At 35.8% G+C, this 27,512-nt stretch overlaps 1 protein-coding gene across 1 annotated transcript; it reads right to left on the bottom strand.

Moving 5' to 3' along the window:
* Positions 1 to 469: 469 nt before the first annotated feature.
* LOC142356453 (uncharacterized) lies at positions 470 to 27,077 on the bottom strand (the record flags this gene model as incomplete). Its single annotated transcript, XM_075408364.1, has 8 exons — positions 26,938 to 27,077; positions 26,303 to 26,591; positions 16,516 to 16,690; positions 15,391 to 15,532; positions 6,038 to 6,171; positions 2,766 to 2,995; positions 1,751 to 2,066; positions 470 to 700 (listed from the first exon to the last, which is right to left on the bottom strand). Coding segments are annotated over exons 1-8 (1,657 nt in total), but the record flags the coding sequence as incomplete, so codon positions are not given.
* Positions 27,078 to 27,512: the final 435 nt, after the last annotated feature.

Genomic DNA, 27,512 nt, shown 5'->3' with positions numbered 1-27,512 from the left:
AGACTTTTCATCTTAAACCAACACCTGAGTTTTTTTTAAAATGAAGTTAATGATATCAATGGAGACAAAATATGACACACAAACGGAAACACGGTATCACCGAAAGAAAGCACAGCAGTTGCAACAAAATTATCTGAAAACCATAAAAGGAATACCTCGAACCTGGACACGACAAACACTAGTACTGAGCACTCGGAAAATACAACCTTTACACTCATAATAGGCTAAACATTTATAAAATAAAAAGAGTTACTCGTGAACAAGTGACATTATATTGTTTTGCTAAAAATCAGCTGTTCGCTTTAAGCATTTTGTACTCGGAAAAGCTACATTCGTAAGGTGGGAACATTCGTATTTAATGGTGAGGTTTTTGAGCAAATTTCAGCAGTATTCAGCTGAAGTTGAGCCTATTGCTTTTCCCGCCCTCCCCTCGACCAGGAGACCATTTGAGAAATAAATGCCAGTTAACCTGTTTCTTCCTCCTGGTACAAATGGCAGGGATGGCACTGATTCCCAACCAGGGTAGTCTGCTGTCCCCTGATGTAGAGTTCAGCCACAGACGAGGATGAGGGGGTCTGTTCCTCTGCCAATGAAATTCCACAATCCAGGTGGAACAGAGTGGTCTGTTGCAGCATTATAGAGATCTCATCCCAAGAAGGGGGGATCCGGTCAAAGCTAGCGCACGATTCCTCCTCAATTTCTGAAGCAGAATTTTTCATTAACAACACTGTAAACTGTATATTACAAATTCATTGATGTTTAAATCATGAGGAGTCGATCACTCCACTGAAGTTCCAGTCGCAAAACGCAAAAACTGTCTGGAATAATCGGAATTTGCACGGAACTGAGTTAGAAAAATAAAAGCACAAAATGACCGTAATCAAGTTCCGATCAGCATTTGATCAATTTTTGGTCTTCTTTTAATTTTTGTTTTCCAATCAAACTTGTAATTTTATGCATTTTGTCGGTCGAATTCCGGTAATTCCGATTTTTAAAAATTGATAATATAGATCGAAAAAGTAAATATCATTTAACTGTAATTTGCTTTAAGCTAGAAACCAGGAAAACTCTAGCCAGCAAATCAATAAAAACGAATTTTAGAGCTTACTAAAAGTGGCATAGGCTACGATAATAAGCGACAATTTTGTGCGCAATTGTTTAAAAATACTTTCTGTGGGAACTTCATATTTAATTTAAATATTTTCAACGAGCAGAGCACCATTTTACTTCTGAAAAAATGAAACGACTAAGAAAGAGCATTTCTTTAAAAAAAATAGGAAACGTTTAGACAGCTTAATCTCAAAAATAACTGTTATGCCACAAATATAATCATAATACTTTTGCATTTTAAACAGCGGGGTCACTTATTTTTCATCTCAAAAAACGTAACGCGTTAACATCAATCAATTTGTAGACAATTCCCGTGCAATCGTGGCCACGTCGTTCTATTGAACGTGGTACGGCCGTAGTTCTGCCCCGGGCAAACTTAACTTCTTTTGGTTTTTCCTATACTTATACAATGTCGTGACACGGCTTTACTAGGTTGTGATAAACCGGAAAGGGTATCTGACACGCCCATGTCATCGTTGTGGTGACGCCTCCTTCTCGAATCAATCTGCTAGTACTAGTTTGGGATTCACGAGGCCTTCCTAGGAGCTCGGATGGTCATGTAAGTTGTCTGAGCAAGTTTTTCGAAAAAAATTTGCTGAGATGATAATTGATTACCATTACAAAATATATATGAACTCACTTCCTCTAAAGTTTCGTTCTCTACACCAGGTGAGGTGATCCAAATCATCAGTAAGAACTGGGACCATGTACAGAGGAGTCACTGTCAACACATCATAGTCTTCAAGATCTAGATCATTACTTTCTGGTCTACCCCCATCATCTACGGAAAAATCTCCTCTGAGACCAGCTACAGTAATTGCCTTCTCTTTGCTGTCACTTATTTTGAGTTGGTACTGTTCCAATGACTGTATAGTTGCAGTGACAGGGCATACTAGAATTGGGACAGAAATTGTCCATCTAGGGTGACATGCGGCTTCTGTGAAGACCTGATTGAGCTGAAAAGACTTGAGGTTTCGCAAAAATCTAGTTATATTTTCTGGCTCTGGGTCAGATGTTTTTGGTCAATTTAATCAGCTCGAACTTAACGAACACGGATCTGAAAAAAAGCGCAAACTAATTCTTAAAAATTAACCGCTTTATCCCGGGTTGAAGTTTTTTTTGACTTCATACAATGATCATAAATTATTTTATTATGTCCATACTCGATTTCATATTACGATCCTACAATGAAACCAAAGAATCCATATATGATCCTTGAATAAAATCCAAGTTTCTATATATGACTCTTGCATGAAGTCAAAGAACTCATACATAATCCTTCATGAAGCGTAGGAATTCATACTAAAAAGTGTATTATGACAAAAGTCGGTGAATTATAATACCTATTAAATAGCCGGTATGGGGTTTGCAACCCTGGAAACGCCACATGTGATCATTTATGGAGTGGATTTTGTTTTTCAATATGAATTGAGCCGCCCCAGTCGAACGCCGACTGTTAACTCGCAAGAACTTTCGAGCAAAAAATTTCAATAGGAATACAGCAATATCATCACACAAAACCATTTTTGCTGATTCAAACAGATTTTGAAGTATTTCTGCTCTAAAACATCTTGTTTCATTCTTTTCAGATTACAAAATGCCAGGAGAAAAAACGCCAAGATAATATGTTCTATAACTGATTCTAAACTTTCAACCTGTTTCTCGGTATCTGCAGCCTGATTAGTATCGCCTCTGTCTTGAAGATTTTTGTCATCATTGTCAATATCAACCAGATTATCTCTAGTGTATACTTCATTCACTTTTTCCTTCTCGCCCTTAGATACTGAGACATAGGAATGAACAGGCAGTTCCTTTTCGTCCATTTCCTCCAATTCGCAAATATTTGTTGCTGTCAGTTGTATCTCAATATCCTCAATTTCAGAGTCTAAGACAGAATGTTACAAAGTAAACAATAACCAAATGGATTTCGTTGGTGATAAAACAGAAAGTCACTTGATGAAAGACAATGAATAAATCCAATATAGGTAACTGAAAAGCCAGTGAAACATTTTTCTCACTAATAAAAAACATATTTTCACACTATTAATGTTTCGACCAACCTTAGTGAGGGAGGCACTATATGCTCAACTGTTGTGAATGGCATGAATAGAAAGCCCTTCAAACGTAGGATATATAATTAAAAAACTTTTTGAACTTCGGTTTTTCCACTGAGTTACCAAAGTTTAACGTTTTGTAAACATTTGACTGATTTCTGTTGTTTTTCTTTTCACCCTCTCCGTAATTTTGATCCACTATTTGTCAACCTTGCTTCAGAAATGTTAAAAAAAATAACAATAGTGTCATTAGATTTATCTTTAACGACTAACGACAGCAGAGTGTTGCTGAACAGTTTCATCCGACTTCTTATATAAAATTCTGGCTAAATTTTTTGAAATTCAGCGTTTTTTTTGTCTAAAATGGCAACAAACATGCTTCTTTAGCGCACTTTGCATAAATTTGCAAAATACAAGCCAAAAAGTATCTGAAATTTTTTTCATACTTGAAACAGGGCAGGTTTTATTTCCTATTCTTATGACAATTTTCAAGAATTAAATTTTTAACGGTTTCTGATGCTTCAACGCAATAAATATCCAAACAAATTAATTATTTTTGATATAGTATAATCTTTTATACAACTCTCTATCATTTAAAACAATTACAACTTTCTAGTGGTTGAGCAGCAGTAGCACGGTTAATTTTCATCTAATCGTGGGTAATTAAATTCGAGAACTATTCATTATTCTGTTTGTATTGGCGAGTCGTCTTTTTTAAAAAAAAATCTTTGCCTCTTATTTTTTGTGAATTACAGAACTGGAAGAATTCAAATCAAAGTCCAGCTATTGACAGATCCCATTTGAGTGCAGAGTATGTCTAATGAAAAATTATTATATTTTTACTGGAAAGGTCATGGGTTTTTAGAGCTTGAACACAGAGTAAAAACTTGGGGAAATTTTGCCTGTATTCGCTGTTATTTTGTTGCCTTATGACTTAAACTATGTAACGAAAGGTCCAAATGGCTTCCCAGGTAGTTCGTATTTTATTTTTCCTTATTATTTAGTTGACAGATTATTGTTAGTTGTTTCTGGAAAAATGTGTTTTCAAAAAACAATGTTTTAGCTTCCACTTTTTTCCTGTTTCTGCCAACATGTAGCTTACTATAAGCAAAAAGAGGACACATCAGTTTTCTAGTGCAATAACAAATTGTTTTCATTACTGTTTTATGTTTCATCTGATGGTTTTTTGTTTGATAGGAGTTTTCTTAATTTCTATTGTTTTTGTATATTAGCTCATTTTTGAGTTGATTTTTCATTGCCTGGTCACATTATCACATTATTGACAAGTCAAATATCACAAAATGGCAATAAATGAAAATTGAAAGACATCTAATTTTTTGAGTCAACAGATTATTGATTTAAGGACTTCGACACCGTTTCTCACAACACTTATTAATTTTTTTGTGTTTTGATTGTAATTGTCGTTCTATTTGTAGAAACGTCGTTCCATTTGCATGACATATCCTGGAACAAGACCGTTCCCAATGGCTTCGTTTGGAGATAAAACTTTGTCTTATCCATTTATTTCAGTTGATGGCTAAGGACGCTTTTCAAGACTTTGAGTTCACTTTCAAAAATATAGACTTATCTTTTAATATTGCCTTTTTTGTTCTTTTGTTTGGTTATTGCCTAGTCTCGTTAAGGACAGGTTCGAGGTCCCAGGTGAAGTGACCATTAATCATTGATTTGTTTAGTTTCCATTGAAGTGCTAGTTTATTATCTTGTGCTATTTCAGCTCTGATCTAGAATTTTCAAATAAACTGAGACAGTGGGTTTTTATCCTTAAAAAATGTCGTTTTCAGTTGATTTTGTTGTTTGTTTGTCCTCGAAGTATCATTTTCAGCAGGTTGCTCCAGTTTTCTAGTGCGGTAGTTTTTTTGCAGCTAGTGTCAATGAAAGGTTTCCCAGTGAAAAGTTTTAATTTTTACCTTTTTTAAAATTTGTTGCTAATTAGTTTTTGATTTTGATACAATGGGTTTTTATAACTATTCTGTTACTTTCGGTACTTGTAGATATTGTTAATTTTTAGTGACGCTGCACAGTGCTACATCAATTTTCTTGTGAAGCAAGTTTTAATCTTTTTATTTGATTTTTTTTATTTGATGGTTATATGACTTAGACACTTTGCGTTTTCAGTTTATTTTTTGTGTTTTGATTTTTTTTTAAATCTGATCATTTGTATGGTTTCTTTTTGTTGTACACACCTAGTACTGTTAAAAGAAACATTATCAAGGTTCGAATGAGGGCAAAAAAACATCGTTTTTTTTTAGCTCAGACTGTGTGGTTTTAGTTGCTTCAACACTGTGTACTTTTATGAGCTTCCGCGATTTGACTGCAGTAGTTGTTATTTTGTCATAATACGACGTCCTAAAAAGTTATTTGCGAATCACACACACACACACACACACACACACACACACACACACACACACACACACACACACACACCAACACGCACACGCACACGCACACACTTACATATAAGTGTTCCTCAAAAAAGCAGCGTAATAGCACAATAGGAATGTACGGAAGCCTGAAGATTAGAAGCAATTTTAAGAATTTGAATTCCCTCATCAAAAAGTAGCAAAAAAAAATCACGATTTAATCATTTTCTTAAGCTTCTGAAACTGCTCCTATTTTTTTTCTGTTTTTCTACTATAAAATTTAATGGCCCTACGAATTAGTGATGAAAAATTTTAGAAAGCATGAAAATTTAGCACACGCGCATTAGTTCAGTGCCAAAACAACTCGAGGCCAGCTCTTTTTAAAAATTTTCTAACAAAATTATTCTGGTGCGGCATTAAAACACCTAAGGAGCTCGGACTTAATGCTGAAAATGTCATTGGACTCAGCTGTTAAAATAAGATTTCTACCTGTGCGTGATTGTTCTGGCTCAGTGTCAATACTGATAATAAATAAATCCAATGTGGCAGCGGAATCGTTTACGGATTCAGAAAGAAGTGTGGTGGCGTCTTTTGAAGCTGCAAACCACGCCATGTGCTCAGCCCTAAATTGTAAAACACAGTCGTTTATCTTGGATACTGAATCAATTGCTCTGGAAAACTTGATCACACTTTTTCTGATCTCTTCAAGCGAAGGAACACTGACATCAACTAATATTAAATAGACAAGCGGTTTTCGCACCAGAAGTGTTCTAGCCTATCAAATAACCCTGTTCTTCAAAAGATTATGAGGGAAGTGTGGAACAGAAAGGACTTTATAATGTCTCACGTCACAAGTATCGTTTTAAGTTGACTCAAAATCAAAATCGCAAAACCTAAAATGAAAGTTCAGTGTTTGGCTTGCCGTTTTTTTAAAAAACAACCTTCCCAATATCATGGATTACTATATACACTTTGAACAGTAAATTTCATCAGAGAATTTTATTAATCGGAATTCAAGAGTGAAAAAAAATTAACAAATTTAAATTTCAACTGAAGGTACTTTTTGGATGGATGGAATAGCTGTACAAAAAATTTTCTCAATGTTTGAGATTGTTGTTCAGCCATTTTTCGTGCTGCAATGCCGTTTGCTGGATGTAAATATATTGTGGTACTTTTGGTTTTTAATTTCGTTCCGTTGCCTGACATATATTTTCGTTGTACATTATTTCACACCGCAAAAGCTGACTGAGTGGTTTGGACCATGTTATCATGCTTTTCTTCAGTTCCTGTTGTGCTTAAAGTGACTTCTAATTCTCTTTAGAAGTGAGCTTTTAATTGAAGAGTGATTTTTTTTTCATCTAAATTATTTACCACACTCTTTAATTGTGTTTTGACTAAAAAATAGGGTGGCAAACGGCATGGTAAATTTGAAATAAGCCTGATAAAAAAATAAACTCCGATCCCTCTCTATTTCTGTCTGCATTCTAGGGCATTCTAATGAAAGAAGTTGAAGATAAAATACGCTGTCTGCCAGCTACTTCCCTTTGAAGCGCAATACCTGACAACAAAATATTACAAAACCAAATCAGGCAAAAAATATGCTATTCCTTTTCTAACAAAAATATTAACTTGCAAAACATTTCTTGAGTTCAATACGATAAACAACAGCTTCACGCTTTATCCTTTGAAGAAAATATAGCATGATCCATTGCCGGCTAGAGCGTTCAAGTGATTTTAAAAAAAAGAGGCTGAACTCTGGGAAATGAAATATGTAAAAATAAATTTACCTCACCTTTTCCCGGGGAAAAACATTCAATTGTTCATCACTTTTTACCCTTTCCAAAATAGATTCCTCAAAATTTTTTTTCGAAAATGGGAGATCTTGAAGAACACGAATCTTCATTGAAAACAATTTAATTAAAAGTATAAAAAAAATTTAATAGTTCTGTTAAGTTAAATAAAAGATCATAAGATAATAGAAAGATCATAAAAGATAATAGAAGAGTTAATGGACTAGCTGAAAGAGCAGATTAGACAGTGAAGCGGGCACTTCATGCATAGAGTCCCAATCTTAATTTGTCATTTGGAGCATTCCTGCAAAGGGTACTGATGATACATCGCAACACTTCAACGACGAGGAGCAAAACTCCATTCGAACAATTGTTGGGACGCAGAGTGAGACAACCAGCAATAGCAGATTTCGACTTGTGCGAACCCATTCTATTCGAGGCCAATGAAAAGACAAAGACTGTTCCTGCTACCTTCATCATCAGGAAGGGCTTGAACACATCTTTCATACAGCCCGAAAATTCGACACGGACTATTCTAGTGAGCGAAAACCAAATTGCGAGACTAGAAGAAGACAATGTGAAAACCGAATCAGCAGTGGAGGAGACCATATCTCAATCAAAACCACAACTTCAGAACACAGATGTGGGACCTTCACATCAGAATGAAGCTTCTGCAGCCACATCAGCTGCAGAGCACCAACAACCCAAACCACCAGAGCCTTCACGAACATCAACAAGAAACAGAAAACAACCCGAGAGATTTGAAGAACCTATACCCACAAGCTTGCTTAAAAAAAAGAGTGAGGATGTGATGGTTTCAAATAAACATCAAGAAACTTAGAAGTTTCAAAGAACAAAAGAAGAACTTACCTGACGAACAACTTTGTTGCTGTGTCGATAAGTAATGGTCACAAAACTAAACTCAACTCAAATTCAGTCTTGGCGCTATAATTATCTTATTAACCTATCTATCATATGTCAGAAGTAAATTCTCCCACCAACACAAAGCTGATTCTATCATCCACCAACTTCCAACTAATGAACTCAATTGTACCTAGGCCATATATGATTCTCATGAAATGTTGATGAAAATAGAAAATCACCTCCGGAATTCGGAACTAAGATCTATTCACATGTCAATCAAGTAAAATAGTTTTAGCTAATCTAAATTCTCTCTGCATAATTTCGCATAGATAACTACTATAAATACGAGCTATCTCTTGTATATTTTCAGTTCCAAACTTAATTCAAAATTCAACTTATTGAGTTCTTTTGACCCGTGTTATCGACCAAGACAAAAAAATTTCCGAAACTGTATGATATATGAAATCGCAAAATCAATCACAATTCAATCAGACGATCAGAAACAAGTGTGACAGTTAGAATTTTTCGTTGGATCACAAGTACGATAATTGATCAAGACTAATTTTTAGTGGCGTTTAAAATTTTCGTTTTTTTTGCAATTTTTTTTTGCCACGTTTCAACTTGTCCCTCTATATTTTCGTCACTTATAGTTTTTTTTCTGAGGCTACGTTCATTTGACATTCATTTTCTAAAGCATAATTAATCACTTGAGACCGCGATGAGTTTACGTCACCAAGTGCTACGATAAAGCAGATAGGAAAACCTGTGTTCGTTTATCTGACTAAAAAAAAGTTGTTTATGCTGTTTAAGTTCGTGCTTAGACAGAACTACTAGTTTTCATAATTCAAGTTTAGGGGGTTTCTCTTCAACAACCTTTCCCTTAGTCGCCCCCTGGAGTCTACTGGGTTTTCATGACAACTTTTTAGTCACATATTACCGTGTTTGGGCTGAGAAGAACCTATCTCTCCTGTGAGTCCTGCCGTCTTGGCACTGAAGGTTTGAGATAAATACATGAACAAGAACACGTGTGATGGAAAACAAGCAGCATACGGAACTTTAAAACGGAAACAAAAAAATAACAGCATCAAAAGGGTGGTTTTCATGTCATTCGCATAATGATAAAAAAAAATTAAAAATAAGTAGAATCAACCAAATATTTCAACTTAATCCAAAAACCAGCAAAACGAATTTTTGTATTGAAACATTGAACGTGCAAAAGTGCAATATTGATGACTCTAACAGTAAGTTATTTCACGCCTGTTTAGGTCAACGATGGAAAATGTTGTATTTAATTCGGATGACACCTTCGGTTGCTAATGGCTAGCTAAATTAAACCTTTCGTGATTTTTTTTTGTAAGTTTCAGACTTTTGTAAATTTCAGACAGTTTAGACATAGTAAAAAAATAAGATTTTGAAAATCAGTGTTTTCAAGACGTTTCTGACGTCATTTACAGCCGGCAGTGTTCTGATATTTTAACTAATAATGAGCAGAGTCGCGCAGAGGCCTGGAGAAAATTCTCACGCGGCTCAATCATCTGCTTTTTGGAAGAGCAACTGGAACTGAATGCAAAAATTTGAACAAACTCTCAAACTAGCATAAACAATCTTCCTATGTCATTCAGTTTTTTTAATGTTGGCATCTGTAATCAGAATAAATCTCTATTCTGCGTCACGTTTGGCCAGGACCTTAAAAAATGATGAAAACTAAATAAATAATCCAGGCTGAAAGCAACTAATGTGTCCCAACGTTTTTCAAGTGTTTATATCGGAAGCTGTTATCATTTGCAAATAGGTATACTTTTTGAGTCCCATAAAAAAATCCGGCAATACATATATATATATATATATATATATATATATATATATATATATATATATATATATATATATATATGTATAAAAGATTTTCTTTTTTTAAACGCCCTTTTCAAAAGTTGGGAACAGCAACCCAACAAGGCCGTAGGTTAAAATGTTCTTCTCCTTAAATTCTGTCGAGGCTGCCATTGCCATCTATGGCGCAACTACGATTACTTCAGAACCACGAATGATTGTTGTTAGATCCAAGAAAGTTTACGAATAGTCACATGAGCTATATTGTTCCGACCCATTTTAGTGGGGAGGAAATATATACTCAAATGGGTTGTTTCTTTTTATGTTCAGTCAATTTTGGCTGATCGACACATTCATCGTAGATGGTAGTGAAAGGTATCATAAGAAAATCCGTCCAGCGTATAATATGATAATGAACAGATTTTTTGTTGTTTGCTTTCTCCACGGAGCTCTGGAGACTTAGACGAATTCTAGAGATTCAGATGAAATCTTGACAAACTTTCGTTATTTTTCTTCACATTTTCCACATTTGTACGCATTTTGTTGCCAATTTTCAAAACATATTAAAAAACGTCAATGATAGTGTGGTTGGATTTTCTCTAAAAATAGAAGACAGTTGCTGAACTGTTTAATCCAATTTTCGTTGAAATTTTGCTAAACTATTGAAAGCTCGGCATATTTCATCAATAATGGCACAAATACACCTCTTCAGTTCACTTTGTCTGAATTGCTAACCCCATCTTATTTCATTCCAAAGAGGGCTAGTTATCCCAACATTTCCTTTGAGAGTGTTCTTGAATTAATTTTTGCCAGTTTTTTGCAAATGTTACTCCAAAAAAAGCATTCAAAATGTGTCATTTATTTTAATTATATTTACTTCTTTTTAGTCAAATTATCTACATCCATAACATTCGGAACAAATACTTGTTCCAAATTTGCGAACAGCAATAACGAGGCTAATTCTGTTTTATCGTTGTTTTTTACAGTCCAAAAATAACTGGGATTGTAATCAGTCTGTTTTTTTAAAAAATATTTTTGACTTTGCATTTTCCTGTTTTGTTTTGATCGGCTCGCAACTTAGTTTCCGTAATTAAAAGTCAATAAAAGTCGCATAACATATAACGCCTGTTAAAAAAGCACAATTGAACATATTTAATATTTTAGTGCATTTCATTTTGTTTTAACGGCTTCGAGTTTGGTCTTCCGAAAAAAATACTTTAAGTTTTGATTTTTGCCTTTATTTGTCGACTTTTTTTGTTTACTTCGTCGTGATTAAAAGCTCAATGGTTTTCTTTGGAGAAAAATATGGACGTATTTAATCATTTCAGTTGATAGCTAATGTTTTTATGACTTGCCAAAAAATATCTTCTCGCGAAAAAAAGCGAAATTCTATTTTAACTTTAAACTTTTTTGCCGTATATTGTCTCTTTGTTAACTAGTCTCATTTGTCAGAAGTCGCATAAAAACTATTGGTCTCCAGAGAAGCGCAATTGATTTTAACTTTTTTAAATGGAAAAATTTACTATTTTAACGGTTTTGACACAGTTTTCTTGCACAATTTTGATGATTATTTGTTTTTCGTCAGTTTTTATTGTTTATTTGTTTTGTCTTACGACATATTCTATATTGGTACAGTTCTCAAAATCTTCATATGGAGGTATGAATGAAGCTGTTCTTGCTTAAAGATGTCAATTGATATGTAATGGCTTTCTTTATTGAAAATTATTTTTTTTCAAAAGTTAAGAACGCATTTGTCGTTTCCGTTCATTTTTGTCTACTTGTTACCGAGTCTCATTGTGGACTGGTCCCTGCTTTTTCGGGTGCATTTTTTTAGCTTATAGGTTTTATTTGACGCTATCTTGACTTTGTTATTGTTTTTTTTATCAAAAGTTAGACATTGGCTTTTGGATGTAAATATTGTTTGTTGTCGTTATTTGATTTTGCTGTCCATTGTGTCTTGAAACTTTAATAGTGGCAGATGTCATCATCTTTCTATTGTGGTTTTTTTTTTACTTTACGAAGTGATTTAAGTTGGAGGCAAATTTTTTATTCATGCACCAAATGTTTTTGAACAAAACTTGAATTTTGAAAGAATTCTATCTCTTCCTTATTTGTAGAACAACTTGGGGAAAATGCGGGTGTGTGGCGTCGGAGCACTATGTGCAAACGGACATTACCGAGCCTCCTTATTTTTCATTCATTTTTTTCCCATTATAGCTCAACTGTAAATTTTTTTGCAAATGAAAAATGCAAAAAATATAGTATTGTGAGATACGAAAACAATAGCAGTCTTCATTGTTCCGACTCTCTTGAGGGAGGTAACTAAATACTCAAATGGGGTTTTTTTTTGTTCAGTCAATTTTGACCGATCGATATATTCATCGAACAGAGTTGAGAGTGGTACCATCAAAAAGCCCCTCCAGCGCAGAATATGGAAATAAAAAGATTTTTTTTGAGTTTTGTATTTTACAGGGAGTTATCGATAGTTGAAGTTTTGCGAATAATTGACGGATTTCTGATGTTTTTTTTCACATTTTCCGGATTTTCGCCTAAAATTTCGTCAATTTTGCTAAAAATTGTTAACAATAGTACTGTTAGTTTTATTTTTAGAGACAAAAAAAGTAGTGTTGACAAGTTTCATTTAGTTTTTCCGGCTAAAATTATGGCTAAATATTTCAAAATTCATTCTTTTTCATCAAAAGTTGCCCGAAATAAGCTTTAGTCCACTTTGATTAAATTTGCCCGAAGTACACCCCAAAAACAACAAACACAATCCTTTTAAACTACACAGACAGCTATCTTTATTTCCAATTCCATTGAGGGTAGTCTAGAATAAAAATTTTGCCATTTTTTGCTAATTTTACTCTGTGATAATAAAAAACGCAGCGTTTATTTTTGATATTTTAACTAACAAATTATCTAGATCTAAAGCGTTCGAAACAATTGAGTGCTCTAAATGGACAAACAGCAGTCGCGGGGTTGGTTTTGTGGCAATTTTGGACTGTTACAATCAATAAAAAATTGTAATCAGTCAAAAATTGTTATCGGATTGTAATCAGTCGTTCTTTTTTTAAAAAAAAAAAGAGATTTTTTTGTTAATTAAAGAACAGAACAATTCATTTCAAAGCTCACTGTTGATAGGTACAAATGGCTCTCTAAGTATTTCCAAATTGTTGTATCTATTGTCTTCACTTGAAAGATTTTGGTTGTTTTGACTTTGGAAAATGTTTGCTTTTTAAATGAACAATTGCTTATTGAACTTTGCCACAATTTTTCTTTTAAATTGATCAACTTATAGCTTAGTGTCAGCAAAGAAAGAATGGTTACTCATCAGCTCCTTTCTAATGAATTAAATAATAAACTTTTTTGCGGTTTTACGCGTTAATTTATCGTTTTCTGGCTTTGATACTACTCGATATCACAATTTTTTTATTTTTAGATATTGGTCAAATTTCACTTTTTTTCTCGTTTTTTCACATTATCACAATTTTGATGTTTCACATTTTGCATTATTGCCGTTCAAAATCAGGCACAATTGAGCATATAAAAGTCTTGAAAGGCATATCATATGGTTTTAACGGCTTCGACTCCCCTTCCTCGAAGAATTTATATTAATTTTTTTTACAATTCTCTTTAATTGTCGTTTTTACTTTGGCTTTCTAGTCGTATGAAACTACCTGGATAATAACAGGTCTCATTGGCATTTTATGAAGGAACTAATGAGCCTTTGTTGTGATTTGAATTGATAGCTGATTGCCTTCATGACTTTGAAAACAATTGTTTTCAAAAAAAAACTCTTTTAACGTTCTTTAACTTCACATTTTTGTTGTTTTCTGTCTATTTGTTACCTAGTCTCGTTAATTACAGGTCAAATATGACATTGTTGTTGTCAGGGGAAGGTGCAAGTGTACAAAATTTAATGTTTTTAAGGAATTCGTTATGAATTTACTGGATTCGACACGGGTTTTTCGCACAAAAAGTAAAATAAATTTTGATTTCTGTCTATTTTTAACGCTCTTTTTGTAGACGTAAGACATATTCTCACTTATGACAGGTCTCAATTATTTGGACGAATAGGTGAACCTGCATGATTGTTTCATTTTGTATCTAATGGCTTTCATGACTTTCAAAATAATTCTTTTCGAAAAAAAGTGCTAATTAATTTTGCCCTTTTTCTCTTTTTACTCGTTACCAGTTCTATTTAATGAGAAGGCTAATGCCACATTTTTGGCGTTTGAAGAAGGCCCAATTGAACATATTTTTAGAGGCCAAATATGGCTTTAAGGCATCGACATCGTTTTCTCGCAACTTTTAATTGAATTTCTTTTTGTTGTGTGTTTTTGTTGTTCTTTTTGTAACCGCTTAAAAAATTGATTATTGACAGGTCCTGATGCCCTCCTATAGAGGAGCGTGTGATCATACTTATATTGGATGTTTTCAATTGCCATCTAATGGTTTTCCTTACTTTGAAATTAATTGTTTTTAGGCCAATTTTTTTTCTTTTTTGTCTAATTGTTACCGAGCTTTTTTATTGAGTGGTCCATATCTTTTTAGTGAAATACTTGTTATTTTTTTTAATGTCACTCTTCTTTGTCCGACGCTATTTTGAGCTGGTTAGCAAGTTTTCTTTTAAAATGGACATAAAGTTTTGAATGTAATTATTGTTTGTTGTTATTGATGTTTGATTTTGTTGTTCGTCTTGACTTTCTTTCTTAATAATGACTGATCTCATGAACCTAATGCAGCATTTTTTACTCCGCTGAGTTATTTGCGTCGGAGGCGATCTTTGTTCATTCACGTTTTTTTGAAAAAATTTGAATTTTTGGGGTTTTCTGTCTGTTCCTCATTTGGTAGACATTTATGCCAAAATGTGGATGAGCGGGGTCGGAACTTTATGTGCGAACGCACATTACCGAGCCTCCTTGTTAGACATGACAGCCAAAAAAATGTTATTTAAAACGTCATTTATAAGTCATGTTCTTTTTTGTTTCTTATTTTTTTATCAATAAAACAAGTGGTTACCTCTCTCAAAAACATAAAACGCTTGATTTATGCAGAGGGATGATTTTTTTCTATTTATTTAAGAACCGTTGATCGAATGAGATATTAACAAATTTAAAAATTTCTGGGGTATTGAGATTTCAAAACATAAGGTACAAGTGCTACTTTTGTTAAAAAGCACTCTTTGGTTTCGGATGTTTATGAATGCGACATTTTGAGCAGACGCAGATTAACGAGCATCCACGTTCGCTATTTGGGATCGTTTTCTCTGGGACTTTTTTGTCTGGACTCGGGATAGAGAGACGTCGATTGTTATTGATTGTTTTCATTAATAATAATGAAGAAGAGAAAGAATACCTGAAATGTCTCTCTCTGTCTGTCTTCATCCAGCACCCACTTATTCTACACTCTGCTGCCACCCGGTGGGAGTCAAAACAACATTCGAAACGACGCACCTCCTTCCTACTACTTCTTTCATCCGAAATTAAGTTATCAACATCTGAAACAAACAGACATATCGTTTGGGCTTCAAACTTGTAACTCACAAAATATAACCAAATTTTTTAAAAAAATATTTATATGCTCTCCGATGAACTGATTAATTGTTTGAGTTAAATAAATTTGTGAAAATATTACACCGGAGGAAATTTTTATCTGCTGCTGTGATCGTACTATGTTTCCCACATTCACGTTCGCAATTACATTAGGTTATATTTGTGCGCTGAAAGAAATCAAATTTGTACACCGCTAATGAAGCGATTAAGTGATCTTATATATTTTGCAATTATTCATCGATTGGGGGGGGGGGGGGGGGGGTTGTTTTTGCGTTTTTGAGTTTTAATCACAGAGAATCATTTTTAATCCTCTGGAATATGTACGATACATAGACGATACAAAAGTCACTATAAATTATTGCTCATCTATTTTAATTGGTACTTGGAAACAAACCAGTTGGTTTAGCAGCGTCCAATCTTGGAGTGTGAACATAAGTATAGACCAGACGAACGTCACTATTTATCTTGCAAGACTACTGATCCTACAAGAACTTCGTAAGGTCCTTGCAAGATAACCATCCGATTATGACTGCGGTATTAGCCGCATACAAATTTTGAATGTTGCTTGTTATAACCGTTTTCATTATACGAACACATTACTATTATTAAAACAGAAAAGCACACACCCAGTGCTTTATTATTCCGATGCAAAAACAATATTCAATTGAACGACTGTTTATACTCCTGTTTTTCAAGTTTCTCGAATTGGATTCGCCAATCAATCGTATTGAAAAAGATGCATTTGCTGCGCCATTTGAATGAGAGTTGTGTCACAAGACATTATGATGAGATAAATTTTTTTGTGGAATGTATGGTGAAATTCCTTGCTATAAATAGTATGGGAGCATGAATGAATTATGTGCAATCATGCATGTTGGGGGTGGGGGGGGGGAGAAAATATAAAGCATCTTGGTTCATTTACAACGACCTTTTCTGCTAGACGGTGTTGATTCTTCCACCTGAAGAGAAGAGTAGATTGAGGGCACTGAACAAGTGTAACTCGTAGGTGGCATGTCAATTGAGGTCACTCTCAACTGTGCTCCCTTGCGCATCTCTAACTTCAGTTTACAACCATACTTCTTACACTTGGCCACCTCTTTCATCTAAAACACAGTCCACCTTTTCCAGCATTGCTCGTCAGTTGATGAATATTTACAAAAAAATATATATTTGAGAAATGAGCCCAAACTAAAACTAAGATATGAATGCCATGAGTGGGGGAAACGTTAAAAATAAAAGGAGTGAGCACAAAGCTGAGGACGTTGAGCGGAATTCATTATTCTCCACTGATTCTGCTCATTCTACTCAATCTGTTCAATTTCATTCGTTTCGCTTAACTTACGTTAATTTGGTCTGTGTTCCCTTAACCATGCTTTCTTTCCTGTTTGAGAAGAAAATGAGGTGAATCATAACTCGGCTTAACTAAATAAAAAAAGAGTAGACGGGCAATTTTCAGAAAATAACAAACGTTGACCTTGTCCCCTTGATGCCCATCGGGATCGAACTGACAGAAGAAAATATACAAACTGGCAGCATTTTTCATTAGTGTCCATCATCTCAAGTAAATTTTCCAGGACCATGCTTAAGAATCCACACTCCTCGTCACCCTTTTTCACACCGTCACAGTTTCCCGCCATTATTAACTGCGATGATTTGTCATTTAGATCAAAATGAAAAAAGGATTAATCAGACAATTAGAAGTTTTGCAATCACTTATCACAAAGAACATCTAAGTCTCTGAATTGGGTCTCAAATAATTACTTATTGAATTCAAGCAATTAGGTTTTAGGCTGGCCGAAAGCTCAAAATGGTGGAAAGGGTTACGCTTATCCATGCGTGACAGAAATTATGTTTATCTGTCACTTATTTCTACAATTAAACTTGTTGAAGCTGAGCTTTCACAACATGCTTAGGAAAATACATCAGCAAAAAACTGAGATAGGGTAAACTCTTTTTTATTAGTTGTTTATTAGTCATCGTAACAGTCCCAGTTTTAGTAGTTTCAGTTTTAGTTAGTAGTACAGTCAAAGTCACGTGATGTGGAGAAAACGGCGAAAAAACAAAAGCAACACAACAACACACAACAAAAGCAGCCGCAGAAAACGGTTTTCTTCCTTTACATCAGCAAAATATTGCAAAAAATAAACTGACATGAGCAGTTAATAACGTGCTACTGTGTCTTGCGTTCAAGCTATTTCGGAGCAGTAAATAGTTGCTGTGTCTTGTATTGAAAGTTATTCTGGAGCAGCTTAGTATTTGCTAATGTGTCTTGTATCTACAAACTGTTGCAGCTGCATTTCGACTGTTACAAGTCACAGCTTCTGGTCACAGTTTTCCTTTTGTAGTATTTCATTTTGTGAGTACATCTCGAGAGAGATCCCGTATTGTGTGAACTGTAGCAGCCCAGTCCGATTTGATAATGAAAAAACAAAGAGTAGCAAATAGCCAGACGAATAGTAATGCAACGGTGTGAGCATAGCGGATGCAAAGTTACAGAAGTGAACTGCAAAAACAGAATATCTTGACAGATTTTGAACAGTTGAAACAAACTGGGCGGTGTAAAACTCTTCTCAAGGCAACTGATAGGGAGAGCAGCCGTTACATTTGGTACGCCGACCCAGACAGTGGAATACAAACTGCTGTCAAATTTATTGAAAAAAAAAACGTTTTGTATCCGAGACTATCGTTAAAGAATCAAGCTGATGCCCAAATTACAAATTAAATTGACTCAATCACGGAATCGCAGCAATCTGGTAAAGCAGCAGATGGTGAGCTGCTTAGAGCAGTTTCGAGCAAAAACGCGAGAAGGGTACGACATATTTCAAAACGGGGATCGGTCCAGCAAAATCAAAACAATCTATCAACAGATACAAGTAATTGACAACCACCTTCAACAAGTTAGTGATAAACAAAATGATTTGAATTTTTTCGCAATCATAAATTGGAACAACAAAAGATCTTTATCAGCTTAAATAACAATTTGTTACCATATATTCACGGACAAAAAAGTTTGTCAAAGCAACAAAGTCATTCAACTGTTCTCGCGTCTCGAGCAAAACCGCCAGAAAGTGGTGACAGTTCACAATCGTTCACTCTCAGAAGGATATGACAACACAAGCAACGCGACAGTGTACACTGCTACATAAAAATGACAAACACACGATCAAGATATAGAGAACTTTTCGGAAAAATCCTCAGCGGAACAAAGTATTGAAGGAAAAATGAAGAATTTTGGAAACCAATTTGAAACAAAAGTGCGATTCAGAAGAATACAAATTGAGAGAAAAAAGCTTGAATTGGAAATGCAATTGATAGAATTTGAGATGCAGCAGCAACTTCGGGAAAGCGAGCGAGAGCTAGAGCGCAAATGGCAAATCACCAGAGAGAAGTCTGAGATTGGGCCAAAAAGATGAGCAAAACACAAAAACCAATTGAACCGAAAACCAGATTTGATGTCGGCCCTGAACGGAATGAAGATGGGTATTATTCAAGATATCTAAACTCTTGGGTTAGTTCATAGAACGATCAGAGAAAATAAAGCACTTGAACTCCGATTAAGGGAAAATAAGCTGCTTGAAGACGCTACAGTCAGGCAAAGCGAAATCCAAAATCTTGGGAATGGGATATTCTGAAAGCTTCTACAGCGTTGCCTGGAGCATTTTTGAACAAAATCTTGGAACAAACCGCAAGACCGCATGCAATTATAAATGCGCAACTCGAGAGCCTACGAAAAGCAAATCAACTGAAGCCCCATGACTCAGCATGTATGATTCAGTTTTCTGTTAAATTCTCTGACTTTACTTTGTGAGCGTGTTCAAAGGGTGGAAAAAAAATTAGTTATCTCTAATCAAGTGCAACTTTGTATATGGCAGTTGATAAGCTACCAAAGATGCTCAAAGAAAAATAGGGGTTCTATGCTGACGACAAGAACGAGGGCTTGCCTGATTCGATGATGTTTGAAAAATGGCTTTCAAGAGTGGCATTCGTGCACGAAGGGTTCTCAGCGTCTACAATTGAGAGCATAGAAGAACACAAGCACAATACAAAAGGAGGAGAACAGTTCTCGAAGACATCAAACTTCAGAACGAGTTCCAACGTATAAAAAGCGAAGCAAACGCAACGCAATCAATGTCCCCCTGCTGATGGCACCCATCGTATTTAGAACTGTCCATTATTCAAGAACATAAACAGGAACAATCGAAATGTGGCAGTGAGAGAAAAACGCTTATGTTATGGACGTCTCGTATTCGGACATACAATCAAACATTGTACAGTCAATGCGTACGGTAGAAATGGTTGTACCAAAAAAAAACAACAGACTGATACACTCAGAAAACCAAATGGACGAGGGCAATCACGCAGTCAATGTAAGCGCTGTAACAGAAAATCAAAATAACTATGTTACAAGTTTTTTTCAGATTGCTGTTATCTCAATCCAGAGCGGACGCGACCGACTAAAGACATATGTTTTCCTCGACAATGGTTCAACGGTATTATTCATCGATCGAAGTTGTCAAAAGAAGTTCTGAACCAAGGCACCGATGTTACGCTCAATACTGCTGGCATTCACGGAACCAAAGATCTGGAGACCGAAAAATTTTCTCTAACAATAAACGGACTGCATTCAAAGGTGCATTCGCTTGAGGCTTTTGTACATTGAGAAAACCAATTTATGACTTTAACAAACTGTAACGAAGGTTCAACCACTTGAGGGTACTTCCAAACAGAAGTTTCAATTTAATCGAAGCGGGCATCATTCTAGGTCCAGATGCCTCTGAACTACTAAGTGCTTTAGATTACAAGCTAGGAACACAAAGTGAACCTTTCGCTGTCCTGACAGGGTTAGGATTGGTAGTCCCATGAAATGCAAGGGAGGACAAGATGTTTCTCTTTTTGCCTGCTCGGAAGACTCAAAGTGTCACAAAAAATGAAATCCCGGTGGGAAAAAGAAATCTATGCTTCCAAACTCAACGTCGTGAGTCAGTTAAAGAAAGAATAACAAGCTCAGAAGTTCTCAGAGACCACTACAAAGATTACAGGCTAGCAGTACGAAGTGAACATATTCTAGAGTGAAACACAAACCAATCTTCTGAATAACCACGGCTCAACCCTAGGTCAGCTCTACTCATAGGAACGAAGATTCGAACGGGACTCAAGTTTGAAAGAATTGTTTTAAAAGTCAATTGATACAAATGTTGAAAGGGGATTCGCGAAGATCCTCGGTAAACCGGAAGTCAAAGCACTTTCGGAATGTAATGGTATTTGCCACATCATTCGGTAGTGAAACCAAACAAGACCGGTAAAACTGCCGTGTTTGCAACGCCGCAGCGAAGTACAAAAATGTATGCCTAAATGATAAGTTGTTAGCCAGACCCATTCTACTACACGGATTGATCGGAACCATGATCAGATTTCGAGAAAGACCAATATCCCTAAAACACATTGAGTAAAATTTTTGCAAGTGCAGGTTACTAAACGAGTTACTAAACGAGCTGCCTCAGATTCATTTGGCGACCAACAACGAACGAACCTGTTAAAAGTTACGAGAATCAACGTCAAGTTTCTGGTGCAAAGAGATCATCAACATGTGCAAACTACGCTCAGAAGCAAGTGGCGATCAACAACGAAGACGAGTCCCACAGTTGAAGCAAAAGCAATCCAAAACAACCTCCACATGGACGATTTCATCGAGTCAGTAGACACTGCTGAGGAATCAATCAATGTTTTCAAACAACTTCAACCTCTGCTGTCGAAACATGAATTCGAACTGAAAAAGTGGTTCAGCAGCTTCAGTAGAGTGACCAAAGAAATTCCTGAGGACTTGGGATAAATCAGCAGCACAAAGCAACTGGAAGTGGAATCTAGTACGGTGGGCTCATCAGTGCCTGGACTTTAATTGACTGTTACTAAAAAAGCTGCAAGTTTGCACAGGTACTAGCAAAAATTTGAAACGTCAATCACCCAGAGGAAGATTTTGTTGTTAGTTTCTTGAGATTTTGAGCCTCTTGGACCTGTTTGCAGCATTCAGCGCTCACATGAGACTACTCTTGAAAAAATTTGGACAAAACTGGTCAACATTGGGACAACTCAGTGGAACCTAACGACAAAAAAGATTTTCTAAAATGGAAAAACCAGCTTTCAGAAGTTAAAGAAACCAGCATCGGTAGAAGATATTTCAGCAGAGCCAAGAATAAAAGAGAACTTCTTGTCTTCGCTGACGCGTCGAAAGACACAAAGACACATCGGAACACACAAAAGACATACAACTGCGATACCTTTTGATACCACGACTGGAACTACAAGCGGCCATTATTGCAGTGAAACTGATAGAACTGATAGAAACAAGAATCAAAGCTTCAAATTCGCAATATTTGGAAAAATTTTACTGCTGGTCTACAATGGATACATAGCTCTCACCACAAACAGCAAGTGTTTGTAGCGAACAGAGTTGCGATTATTCTGGATGCAACTGACGTTCCACAGTGGAATCACGTGAGAGGTATCAACAATCCATCCGACATCGGAAAGAGCTCTCACCGTTTATGAATTAAAGAGAAGTGAGTGGCGCACTTGGCTGGCATGGTTGAGGTAATCAGTCAATGAATGACTTGAGCAGGTGACTTTAATATTCGCTTCTGACAAACGCCCGAACAAACAGCCTCCAAATCTTCAACCGAAGAAAAGAAACCAATTGTTCAATGGGAACGAATTAGCAATTTCAACAGACTGGTTAATACAATGGTTTATGTGCACCGAGCTTTGATCAAAACGAAATCGGCAAGAATGATAATTGGCTGAAGAGATGAAATCTCTCAAAGCTGGGAAGAAGTTTCCCAAAAGCCGTAAGATTCTGCAGATTTCACCCTTTATTGACAAAAGGGGACTCATTCGTGCTAAAGGCAGAATAGTAAAAGTTAATTGGATTTAATTGCAAGGCATCCAAAATTGTTACATCGGAAATATCACGTGGTTGGTTTTTCCTCGCCTAACGAGCGCGAGAGCGATCATCTTGAGGGAACTAAACATGTCAGAAACAAGTCTGGACTATTGGCGCAAAAATGTCTTACCTTCAATAAAAAATTAATGCATTACGTGCCGAAAAGGCAGAGCCCAGAAAAATAATCCGGCAATGGCAGAGCTACGTACAGAAAATCTGGATGCTTCAACAGCTTTTGCAAATGTTGGAGTAGACTCCTTTGTACTTTTACAGTAAAAGCCGCTGCAGAAAAAAAACGAATTTGTTTTTGTTTACATGTCTAACAGTACGTGCCGTACAAATAGAGGTAGTCCCAAAGTTGGATAACGACAGTTGTTTGAAATCAATTATAGCTCAAAGAAGTTTATATCTCAAAGAGGCAAAGCGATGACAATGATCAGTGAAAAGGGGACGAACTTCACTGGAGCAGATCGAGTATTCAACGAGTATGTCGCAGTATGAAACAAAAAAAATTGAAGAACATTTAGTTCGACAAGGGATCAGATGGCAGTTCAATCCAACTTCAGCACCTCATCTTAGAGGAGTGTAGGAGCGGCTGGTTAGAAGTTGCAAGAAGGCAATATATGCAGTGTTGCGGAAATGATCAATTATCGAAGATGTTCTCTCAACAACAATGTGTCTTGTTGAGCAAACATTGAATTCAAGACCATTGAAACCAGTCAGGTCTGACGTAAACGATTTAGAAGCTATTAAACCAAATCATTTCCTGCTTGGTAACACAAACTTATGTCTACTATATTTACCATACGCTGAAGACTTTGATGATTACAGAAAAATTCTTTCGACAAAGACAAAATTACTCGAACCTCATCTAGTAGATATTCCAAGAGTATCTGCAAACTTTGAACAATAGCAAAAAATGGAAATGCGAATCAGAAAGAAATCTGCACAAAGACGATCTCGTTTAGATGGTCAAAAACAGTGACAAACGAGGGTATTATAAACTTGGTCGAGTAACACAAACCAGTGAGGCTCTGACACAGCAAATTGATCGGCAACGGTTCAAACGAAAAACGGAATCAACAGGAGGCCTGTTGTGAAGCTCGCTCCAGCACTACCAATTCATAAAGTTGTTTTCACGAAGAAAACAGGGCCGGCGATGTTGAAGCTGTGCTTTCACAACATGCTTAAGAAAGTACATGAGCATAAAAACGTAGTTAGGGGAAACTCTTTTGTATTAATTGTTCATTAGTCGTAGTAAAAGTTCCAGTTTTAGTAATAGTTACTAGTACAGTCAGAGTCACTTGATGAGGAGAAAAGGGGGAAATAACAAACGCAACACAACAACACAAACCAAAAGCAGCCACAGAAAACGCTTTTCTTCCTATATATCAGCAAAATATCGCAAAAAATAAACTGACATGAGCAGTAAACAGCGTGTTACTGTGTCTTGCGTTTAATTTATTTTGGAGCAGTAAATTGTTACTGTCTCTTGTATTGAAAGTAAACTTGAAGCAGTATACTATTTGTTAATGAGTGTGTATCTACAAATATTGGAGCTGCAATTCAACTGTTATGAGTCACATCTTCTGATAATTCAACCCGTGGGTACAAAGAGCAAAAACAACATAAGTTTATTTTAAATTATTTTTTTGCATACACAGGTCTTAGACATATATGTTTGTTTTCGATTTTTTTTCTATCGGATTGAAGAGGTATAAACATAGAGATCCCGTATCGTGTAATCTGTAGCATCCGAGTCCGATTCGATATTAAAGAAAACTAAGAGAAGCAAATAGTCAGACGATTAGTAATGCAACGGTAAGAACATAACAGATACACAGTTACAAAAACGAACTGCAATCCAGAATATCCGGACAGACATTGAATCACTGAAAAGAACTGAGTTGTGTAAAACTTTCCTCGTCGCTACCGATTGGCAGAGCAGCCGTTACAAAATTAAAGATTTTTACTATTTTAAACTATCAAGAAAAACTTTCTTGGACGTTTGCAACGTACTTTTTTGAAGGGCCAAAAAGTGTTCTATTATGGCGTGGAGTTTTAGATAGATTACGCAATTATACAAAAATTAGCTTCTTGTTTGAAGACTTTTACGCTAACACTAATACCAAAACCCCAATCGATCTGTCAATTTTTTTAATCTAAAGTACATCGATTTAGTGATCGGGCCTGACTTATGCTAATTTTAATTTTAATCTTTCGGCCGTAACCACCATGTTCTTTGAGTTTTCATATGAAATCTTAACACAATTCAGTTGAAACATGAAATCAAGAATAACGGACGTTAAACGCCAAAAATATTGCTCATTTATATCAACAGACTTTTTTAATTAACCAAATAATAAATCCATACAAACTTGAAAATAGAGAAAAACAGAAAGGTTAAAAAAGGTAAAGAACACTTTTCCCATTTTGAATGAGAAAAAAAAACAAAAAAACATTCAATAGCTTCCCTCAAATTTCATTAGAAAATAAATGAGATATAAAGAAAAAATTGATTGACAAAAATGTAAAAGAACAATAAATGCGAGCAAACGTAAACCACATATCGACATAGAAAAAATTTATTGTCAGTTTTTGAGAAAACCAATGAAAATCAACTGAAACTAATAGAAACCTGAGCAGAGCAGTCATTAGTGACACCATGATCTTAGGCAGCAAATGGAGCAACCAAAACAGACTTCTTGAAAATTGACTTCAATGCTATAAAAACAAATCAGAACAAAATCATCAAAACACGTGCAAAGCAGAACAACATCTTCGATTATGCTTCTATTATGAGAAAACCGATGACATTTGCCATCAATAAGACTAACAAGCGATACTTGAAAATTCACCACTGTTTTCTGGAAATAAGTGGTCTCAGTCTTAAAAGAATGTTGGTTGCGTAATTCAACAATTCCAACTTTGCACCATTGCTTGCCTTTAAGGAAACGATCAAAATAAATTAATAGCGTACAAAACACAGTTGAAAGAAAGGTCAATTTCTCCCTCCACATTGGAAATAGTTTGAAATGAAGAGTTCTGGCCCTGCGATTATTGGCTTCTTTTACTCCGTTCGTTACTTGTGAAGGAAAGTTTTTCGTTTTTTTTTTACACAAACTCTTTTGATCTCTGGACACAGTGCTTGAACGAACCGCAGCTTGTGACTTTTCTGCTCGTGATGAAACTTTCAAAAGCTCAATTTGAACAGTCAGTTTGATCAGATTCCAAAATTTGTGATAGCACGTTCAATCTCTCTTTCTTTCTCACCTTAGTAACTCATTGCGTTTCCTTACTATCTCCAATCATTGAGTGAAATCAATGAGTAGTAAAAATCAAGACACTAGTTGCAGTTGTGATCTCCTGTCCGGACTGACCTTTCTTGGCAACCATATCCAAGAAACATACATGGTTCCATACATGTCATACACCAAGTTCCTTGTTTAATCTTAACATGATTGCCAAGTTTTCTATGAATAATTGTATTATGTTTAGCGAGTATGAAAGTCCAGTCTTGCATATGGTTGCCGAACAACCATGATTTTTATTTTCATCATGATGTCAAGAAAAGTTTTATAGTCTCCAAAGCTGCCACAAAAATTGTCATGTCTTTTCAAGGCTCAATTGAAATCTGGTGTTTATATACGAGAAGTATAAGACTTGTACCGAGCTATGAGTTAGTTTTCACGTTGAGCTGTTCTTTTAACTTTTAACGTTGAGCTCTTCAATGTTAGACTTCTCGTAAAACATACATATGTATATGTGCAATGCATACCTCAAAATCGTGATGCTCGAAACGGAAAGTCTCAACTTGGGCATAGAATGGAGTGCGAATGACACTGAGGCTGGAAGACCCCCTCTCTTCAGTCTTTTTTCTCAATACACGACAACTAGCCACTCCACGCTCTTTGTCTCCGTGGATGCGTTCAGCTCTTGTGACACTTTTAATTGTTGGCCCATAATTGGCAGAGTTTACTGCAGAGGGTTTTCCTGGTGTGATTTGGATCGACTCTCTCTTTGAGCTGCTGATTCCAGAATGTTCTAAACACAACCCTACTGAAGATCTAGATTCCATTGAAAAACTCAAAACATAAAGGGGAGACGAGATTGACCAAAACTCTACGGCCAAATGAAAACCGAAAGTCAAAGCAAACCCATGATGAAGTTTCGACACGAAACAAAATATGGGCCAGATGGATTTTGGTCCCTAACAGGGTGTCCAGACGCTAACAGACCGAAAGTCAGGTATGGACCAAACCGAACATATATTGACTTCCTTTGGCCAGATTTTGGTCACCCTGGACAAGAGAACACAGACCTAAGCCAGACTCTGGACAAGACATCAATTAGGCATGGGCCACATCAAACAGACCAAACTCAAGTCCGGCTCGAAGGAAAGGCACTACTGACCCGAGTATGAGCACAGGAACACCTTCTTCTACCTCTTCTTTTCCCCATGTCTTTTCCTCTTTTTCTGCATCTACATCTTCTCCGTTTTCTGCTTCATCTGCTTCTTCGTCAAATTTCTCCTCCTTCTTATTCTGATTCATTTTCTCCGTCCTCTATTTTCTTCTGCATCATCATTTTCTTCTTTTCAATCAAAGATTATTGAAATGATTAATATTACATTTTTCGTCTTGGATCTCAATTTGGATTTTGTCATCTTAATCTTCTTCTTCTTCTCCTTCTTCTTCTTCCTCCTTCTTCATCTTCTTCTTCTTCTTCTTCTTCTTCTTCTTCTTCGTCTTCTTTCTTCTTCTTCTTCTTCTTCTTCTTCTACTACTACTACTACTACTACTACTACTACTACTACTACTACTACTACTACTACTACTACTACTACTACTACTACTACTACTACTACTTCTACTACTTTTTCTAGATGTTGCTCTTTTTTCTCTTTTTCGCTTAACTCTTCGTGTCGCCTCTCACCTCAACTCACAGTGTATTTCACCAAAATCTTAATAAATTCGTCCGTTCTCTTC

This window comes from Convolutriloba macropyga, unplaced genomic scaffold (assembly GCF_964194025.1).
Source record: "Convolutriloba macropyga unplaced genomic scaffold, txConMacr16.3 SCAFFOLD_3202, whole genome shotgun sequence".
Taxonomy (NCBI): Eukaryota; Metazoa; Xenacoelomorpha; order Acoela; family Convolutidae; genus Convolutriloba; species Convolutriloba macropyga.
This window is presented reverse-complemented; position numbering and strand designations above follow the sequence as displayed.